This window comes from Falco naumanni, chromosome W (assembly GCF_017639655.2).
Source record: "Falco naumanni isolate bFalNau1 chromosome W, bFalNau1.pat, whole genome shotgun sequence".
Lineage (NCBI taxonomy): Eukaryota > Metazoa > Chordata > Aves > Falconiformes > Falconidae > Falco > Falco naumanni.
In genome coordinates, this window is record NC_054079.1 from 10,783,406 (window position 1) to 10,792,289 (window position 8,884).

The 8,884-nt window shown below is 36.0% G+C and overlaps 1 protein-coding gene across 1 annotated transcript; it reads right to left on the reverse strand.

The window, feature by feature from the left end:
* Positions 1-399: 399 nt before the first annotated feature.
* On the reverse strand, positions 400-5,775 carry LOC121080691 (peptidylprolyl isomerase domain and WD repeat-containing protein 1-like). The gene is made up of 4 exons (XM_040578833.1): positions 5,770-5,775; positions 4,792-4,973; positions 2,477-2,558; positions 400-739 (listed from the first exon to the last, which is right to left on the reverse strand). The coding sequence occupies exons 1-4, from the start codon at positions 5,773-5,775 to the stop codon at positions 632-634; spliced, it is 378 nt and encodes a 125-aa protein (XP_040434767.1). The 3' UTR covers positions 400-631.
* Positions 5,776-8,884: the final 3,109 nt, after the last annotated feature.

The following is an 8,884-nucleotide window of genomic DNA, read 5'->3' on the forward strand; positions in this document are numbered from 1 at the left end:
CATCCTATACACAACAGAACCCAGGTGCTCTGGTTATGGTCTATAGAATAAGAACTTCAAGTAACACAGACTCAAATGACAAGTAGCACAACAACTTATACATCATTAGTTAATAGGTGTTAACATAATGCTAATGTAGAGGCTGGCTTCTTAAAATCAAGATGTTCCTATAGTTAACTGTTTCACAAATAAACACAAAATATAGAAAGATTCAGTAAAACTTTAAGACAATCTGCAACAGTGAGGCAGACTGTCCCCCTGTAGCCCATGGAGGTCCACGGTAGAGCAGATATCAACCTGCAGCCTGTGGAGGACCCCATGGTGAAGCAGGTGGATGCCCAAAGGAGGCTGTGACCCTGTGGAGAGAGGAGCCCATGCTGGAGCAGGCTCATGGCAGGACCTGTGACCCCCGTGGGAGGGACACGCTGGAGAAGTCTGTTCCTGAAGGACTGCACCATGTGGAAAGGACGCAAACTTCTCCAGCAGTTACAAGAACTGCACCCTGTGGGAAGGACTCATATTTGTGAAGCTTGTGAAGGACTGTCTCCTGTGGGAGGGATTCCATGCTGAAACAGGAAGAGCATGAGGAGGAAGGAGCAGCAGAGAACATGTGATGAACTGACCGCAACCCTCATTTGTTCAATGAAGTTGAATGAAACTCATCCTCAAATTCTCTTCCCCAAATACTTTCACCTCCCATTCCTGTACTGGTTGGATCACCAGTCTGAATCATGAAACCCTGCATAGAAATTAAATATTATTACAGCATCACGTAAAATAAATACACAAAAATTTTTTATGCCAAGTGACCTTTTTTTCAAACTTACATCATACCTTTCAACAAAATATGTTAAAATGCTGTGGATAAGTTAAGGTGTTGCAACCAGAAAGGAGTCGTTTAGGACGACCTCCCTCCCCTTGGGACCAACGTCCAAGTTCGTGATACCCTTGGACTGAATTAAGGTGAAACAACACCAGCCAACCAGTTTTATGATTTATTAATACAAAATACAAGACATAGATATGATAGCTCAACAGCAATTACTTTAACTGGATAAGCAAGTCCCACGCCACACATTGTTGCTTAGATCTGGTCACTATTCAATAAAAAGAGAGAGAGGAGAGGAAGAGAGAAAGAGAAGAGAGATATCACCACCCATGGATCTGTGGATCCAGCAGCATCCCATTGGTCCTCTTCACCCTGGCTGTCTTAGTGGTGGGGGTCCCACCTGAGCTTTCATTGACGGAAGCTCAACATGTGAGCAGTGGTCACAGGGGGTCCTCATCAGTGGTTGTGAGGGGTTTAGGCAACCCCTGCTGTGCACATGAGTAGTTGCCACTTATATAGAACCGATACACATGCATATTCGTAAAGCAGAAATATAATTGGTTAGTAGTCTCTAAACACACGCGATTCTCACACCCCTAATTATCATGACTAAAATAAGCATTCTATCCATGTAGCTAATTGAGTTGCTATGCTTCAGCCTTGTAGTTTGTTACTCCCTATATTCCCATACTGCTCCCTATCTTTCTTGGCCCTGCACCTGCTTTCCCAGCAGCTGTACCTTGTTACAGCCACAGCCTGTTGGCACAACATAATTACTTGGTCTCAGGATTCAAGAATAGCTCAAGGCTATCTTTCCTGTTAACTTCAGCACAGCAACTTCAGTACAATTCTGATTACAGGCCTATTCTAATACCAGGCCTGGATTGTGCAGATCTTCAGAAATTCTAAAGCCATGCTTCTGCAGCCATTCTTCTGCAGTTGCCTTATGTTACCACAGCAGTTTCTTCTAGGAAGTGCTAGCTAGATCTCACCTTTGTGAGACCTAAAGCCATTCCATCCTGTACCACCTTGTGGTTACCAAGTTAGGCAACAGCAGCTCACTTTGCTGCAACAGCTCGTTTCAGTTCCTCCCCAATCTGAGCAGAACTGCTTTTTGCACCAGTTCCACTTGAATTTGTGCGCCAAGCAATGTTTAAGGCAATTTTCAATATATCTGTTCTTTACATAAGGGACAAAGCATTTGAGGCTTCCTTAAGTGATAATCAAGTACTTGTAAAAAGAGATTACTCACTGTTCCTGCTAGTGAAGGACAGAAACCTGACTATCTGTACCTTCTGCAAACACTTAGGCTGTATCAACTTGATTCTGGTAGAACAGAAATAAGAAGCCTCACATGAAATGCCATTCTGACATGAAATGAAGTCCTAATTCAATTAGGATTGCCAAATTAATCTTTCTCTTAATTTTCAGATCTCTTCCACCTTAATAGTTGTCCTGCAACCGACAACAACTTCATTAAGTGATAAAGTTCTTTAGAACCTCAGAGCTGTTCAGACTTTACAGGGAACTCAGAAGCCATTCCAGAAATCCTTTGTGCAAAAGGTAAATGTAAAGGGTTAAGAGAGGACTGACCAAAAAGGTACATTATTTAAACCAACAAAGAAATTAACTTTTTTTACAAGTTACCTTGATGATATAATGAAATGTGTGTCCATTGTAATAATAATTTCTGCTGTGCACACACAAGTTTTCCACTGTTTTGGGGCACCTAAAATCATGTAACAGAAAATTCAGGCTACAATAAATATTTAATTGTATTGTGTCAAGACCATAAAGATTTTAGTTGAGACTCAGATCCTGTTGTACTGAGAAATTTTTCAGCACACTGTAAAAAGGGCTTTCATCAAATAAGGAAAAAAACAAACCCCCATCTCCTCAAACTGATCTGGAAGTAATATCTTGAGAGGAGTACTAAGTTGCATGATTACACAGGAAGGGAGCAACAAGGTTAGGGAGCAACAGGGTCAGGAACCAAATCTATTTCCTCAAAGCCTAGCTCAAGGCACCAGTGATTAAATGTTCCTTCTCCAGCTTTTTAATTACATATTGTATATTTACAAAACCAATTAAGGAATCTATGCTCCATAACCAGAAAGGTGTTCATTCTTTTACCCCTATAATTCTATTAAGCTATATATGTAAGATATCCAGTGCTGCATACAAGAAGTAAAATACTAAAAATACAATATTTTAAATTATAGAACAATTTTGCAGTCAGCAGAGTCAATTATCCTCTTCTGAAACTACTGACAAACATTGTTTGGAATCAGGGTGAAGAGGTAGAATATTACCATTGATAGAATGAAAAGGGAAAAACACCCAACCAAACCAAACAACCCATTTATGTTTGTGACTTGATTCTATTTTATTTTATTTTATTTTACTTCTGAGAGATTTGCTACCAGAGTGAAAATTCTTTGTGATATCTTTTCCACTGGTTTTAGAAAATGGATTAGTAGCCAGAGTAGATCTACATAGACAGGTTTATGCAGTCACACACATTTCCCCAGAAAACTAGAAAATAGCCAGAGTCCATAGCTACAGTTACTTTAGCTGTGACAAGGAACATTAGCTTGGGTTTAGTGATATTCTAAAGTATCTCATGAAATAGAGCACCAATGGCATAACTAATGGAACAGACAAGATTATAATCCCAGTTCCTGCTGAGCAGTATAAAAGTAGTCATTCACAACTTTACTCCATAAGCATATGGCCAAAGATTTAAAGGGCATACAAAGCCACATCCTCTATGCTCTAATTTTTCATCACATTCATTTTAGAGATTTTCATTTCAAAGCTCAGCTGGGAGGAAATACTAGAACAAGAAAGGACAAACCTAACAATAACCAAGACTAGTAATATTGTATTTAATTTAAAATTGCATACAAAACATTGCAGTGCAGCACCTAGCAATACCTAGCAATACCATGCATGCAAATATACTGGCACGCTGGCATGAGAATTAAAAAAAAAAGTATATATATATATATGTCAGAAATAACGTAGCTTGGCCTGTCACTCACTGGTAAGGGCTGTACCATTACTGCAACCTACATACTACCGTTATGAATTCCAGGAACTAGGGCTTGATGCAAAGAGACATTGGTGAAGAGAGTAATGAAAGACTAGCAGCCCTACAGGGTAGAATTGAGGTTGTGTTGCTTTGCCTGTGTTTCTGAGAAAACATGAACTTGTTTTTGAAGAAACATGGACTACACTTAAATGGTTCAAGTTTCAATGTATAGCAATAATATATAAATCTACTGTCTCACAACAAAATCTTTGCATTTAGTAACATCACAAAGGAGAGATACTGATACAAGAACTTTACCAATAGTCATGCATAAAACTTTTCAATTATATACCTGTTTTTGGATATACACAGCACTAAATGTTATACACTGGTATAAATTTTACATTGGTCTTGAAGGGGCTGCAATAACATAAAATGTAGCATGATGGCCACATTTGGAAGTTGCAAGCTCTACTACTCCTCTGGCTTACACAGACCTACTCCCAAATCTACTACTGCTGCGGCCAACATCATTCTCTTTCAAGATGGAATCCAACAGCATTGCCTTACAATAATATGTAGCTTACACAGAAGAGCATCATGACCTATCCACATTTACAGTTTAGAGAAAGAACAAAAGTTAAGAAAAGAATAAGCCCCCTGAAGCAATAATTTTAGAAAAAAACCCAAAATAATTAAAAAAACCAAAACTGTGTCCCTACTGTTACTTAGACCTATTTTTACTCTATTTGTGTTTGTCAATAGTTACATTCCTAGCTTGATACATTAAGAAACTGTCAGGAAACAAGGACATTAGAAAAAGGGGAAGAACTATTCCTTGCTTGGAACGTAAATCTTGGATACTGCCACCAAAAAAAACATAGGAGGAAAGAAAATCAGAATAACAGAAAAGCTACCAGGTACATACTCAACAGGAAAAAGCTTGATATTAATATCTCCCATGCTTCTGTGGATGATGGCACCGTCTGAAACTCTTTTGGGCCCTTCTGCCTGAGTAGCTGCCATGACCTCTTCTTTAGAAGGTTTCTCATTAAATACATCTCTGTCAGAATCTGCACTCTTCACTAAATGTGAACCAGAAGATACAAACTGAAGAACAAAAGAAGGTAATTGGTTTTCTTTTTTCCTTGTATTACATACTGCTCCATGCCTGAGACATCAGTGTGATTATTCAACCTGCTAAACACCCACTAGATTTGAAATGTGGGCAGAGAATTCATAGATAGTATCCTTGGATTTCAGTGTTGTGTGTTATCAGCATTTCCAGTCACAAATTGCAATGCAATTGCATGTGAATCCAATTAACTTTTTATAATCTCTGTTATCTTCTAAACTTTTTCCCCTTTTCAACAGAAAGCCCACAGTAATTCAGCATATTTTCTTTAAAAAGGAGTAGAGAATGTCAGTGCATTCAATTCAGAAAAAATGGGCAGGTTTCATCACAAAACTTTTGATTTCACTGCAAAGTCAAACTAAATCCTCTTATTCCAATACTGCATTAATAAAAAACTATAGAAAAAAAAGCAAATTTAACTAAAAACAGGAGAAATCTCAGAAATTAATTTTTTATAGTACTACTTAAAGGAGGAAGCCATACAATAAATATCAGAGTACACAAGCATCCACATAAGTGAGTATACTTATGTATCAAGACAATCACTAATTTTCTGCATGCGTTCATTTGCCATATAGTCATGTTTTCTCTAACAGTGAGTAATGTTTCTAGAGTTTGTCTAACTTTTCTTCCTTACTTGTCAAATTGTTCAAAATGGTATATTCCATTATATACTAACCACACAAAGGTTTAGAAAGTGTACTATCTTGCTCCAACTGAAAACACATTCAAATTCAAGCACAAGTAACAACAGACAGACTGACCTCTAACCTCCATGGTGATTACATCCCATATCAACTAATAGCTACTCCAGAATTACTTGTCTCTTTGGCTTATTCATTGCATCTCATCTAAAATCTAAATTGTGAGTAGGAAGAAGACTCCTGTCTATTGCTTACCCATAATGCACTTAGTTCTACTGAGTCCTGATGCTACTCCAAATTTAATTATTTTTATTATATATTTTATACATACAGTTAATTATTGTTTCTTTATCAGTATAAGATCTGCTTAGGGTTTGGGGTTTTTTTGTTGGTTGTTTTTTTTCTTCTTTAAGATTCTTAATCTAGAACAAAAGCCTATATCCTTCTCAGAGAACTATAATTTAGCCAAAAATATACCAAGTTTTTTTAACTGCTTGAGCAACAGTGAAAAAAATAAAGACTACAAAGCTATTCCTAGTCAATTTATGCTTGTTCAAGCTAAACATTCTAGAAAATACTTGCAATTTAAAGGGATGCCTATGGAAAAGTTGCATTTGCAAACAAGACAAAAAGCTGGAAATGCCCAAGGAGGAAATTAAAAAATAACACAGAAAAAACATCAATACAAAAATGGAGTTACTTAAAGAGAAACCACATACAACATGTAAAATCTATTTTTTTAAAAAGCCATGCAAATTACTGTCATCTGCCTGGATATTTTGGAGAACAGGGCTTTCAGATGCCTTCATCTCTATAGTGATTACAGCACAATGTTTCTTTGCTACTTCTTGGAACAAAGGTAGTTGCATCACTCTGATGTTCTCTTGTTTTCCCAAGATATGAATATATCTGAATTACAAGATGTAAAAAGGTGTAACTACTGTTAGCTGCTCAGTCAGAGAATGTCTCCTTTCTGACTGCAAGAGACTCAAAGCAAAATTCCAAAAGCCTCTCAAAATAATTTTTACTAATTGGTTTTATAATGCTTCTCTATTCAGACTTGCTACATAATTTACTAGTCAGCCTCCTACCCAATAAAATCCCAACCATGTGATCCACATTTACTTTGTTATTACATCCAGTTAGCCAGAGATGAATCGATGACACATTTTTAATACAAATATGCTTGCCATATTTTCTCCTCATTTTACTAATCTTTAAACTGCAATGACTCGTTAATAGGCATGGGAATATCTTATCTACAGTCTAATTTAAGGCTTCTAAATAATAACAAAAAATATTAGAGACACCCACAGTCATATCAAGTTTTAAATATACTGTAAGTTTAACTGAATATAGACTTTGAAACAAATATATTTATCCCCATATATCTCACTGGAACTTATCTGTTAGTCTCTACATTTATGACCTTAATGCCCAACACTGTCCCATAGAGAATGAAGAATCCAGTTTCATCAAAAATTATATTAATTAATCTTACTGTGTCCACTTTCTCCAGCTCATGCTCAACTGCCATGCATCAGCCAGACTCCATGTCTGGTAGTTGCTGCCTCATCTAAAGAAAAAAACCAGTCACTATTATATAAACATATTTCAAACTTTTGACCCAGCAAAACATCAATTCACATGCTTAGAAAATACAGAAATCAAGTGAGACTACTCCACTCAAACTCATCTGAAGAATTAAAATAAATACAAATAATAGTTTATTTTAATGACCTAATAGGCATGTTGCAGTAGTAGGCTCAAGCAAAGAAAGAAAAGTGTGTAACTGTCTAAAAGTTCTTAGAAGATTACAAATTTAATTCTTTTCATTATTATGTTATTGGAAATGGGTGTTTTCCCTAATTGCTTTCTAGTTAAAAAGAATCTAGCAGTATGAACACACAGATGAAAATCAACAACTTGGTTTTAACTGCATAACTAACATAAATTAGTAAGAATTAATTTTGGGGCAAAGCAATACAAGCAGCAAAGAAGAAAACATGTAAAACCTTTTCTGCAAGAAAAATATAGCAATAAAGCTCAGCTTTAGAAACAGATGATAATGTAGATGAATATGCTAGTGAATAAATTCAAATAAGTAGAGAAAAAGAGAAGCAAGACCAAAGTCACACTCAGAGATTTATCAAAGACTTTAATGACCTTCCCCATAAAAAAAAAAAAATTAAAAAAAAGGAAAATGTATACTGGATGGGTAAGCCTTGCATTTAGCAAATTCATATAGATCAATATCTGATTTATACTCCCACTTCACATTCTTGGGAAATTTATATTCATGAGAAGTACCAGTCCAGTACTCAATCATTCCAGATTTAGCAGAAGACACTACTACTTTGTAGGCAGGGTTTAATTGTATCTGAGAAAGAGAGAATATATGGAGTTTATAAAAACATGAAGAGGCTGGTTATTTCCTCATTTATCATATACAAATATTTTTCCTGTGTTCTTCTCAAATGTTGCAACAGAAGATATGGCATCTCCAGGGCAATATACCCATTCACATTGGCCAGGGTAGTAGCTGCAACAAAGAGTGAAAAGAAGAAGAAAAAAAAAGAAATAAGAACAGGTTATTAGATAAGAATAGTTACATTATAAACTTGAAATCAAATATCAGAAGCAAATTTTGAACTTTGTGTACTAGTCTTGCTATTATCTGTCTTGGCTAAAATTCAACAGTGTTATAACCAAGCTTTTCCAAGCAACACAAATCAGTAGATGTACAACAATTTTTGTTGCTCCCATATTGTTTCATAAAGAGGCTGTGACAGAAAGCAGAGGCAAGAAAAAGTGGATATAAAAAAAGAATAAGGATGGAAATCCAGCTAAATAGCACCAATGGCATTAAAGATTACTACTCAACTTCTGTGACTCAATAGCATTTCTCTTCTACCCGTTAAATAGTTAATGGTTCAGTGAAGATGAAGACAACCACACCTTTGCCATATACTTACAGAAAAATACAACTAGGTCTTGCAAAAAAAAAAAAATTATTAAAGATGCAAGTAAAATTAAGACAATCACCCCATATTCAATAAGCGTTCTGAATACATTTAAGAAGGAACCCATTTGCTGCTAGCAAAAACATACTCTACAAATAAAACAAGCCAGAGATATGGTCGATAAGAGAAGTTATGTCTGTTTTTAAAAAAGTCTGTAACCAAAGATTCTGAGAACCAGAACTTGAAAACTAAATGACAGACCACAAAGAAACAGTACAG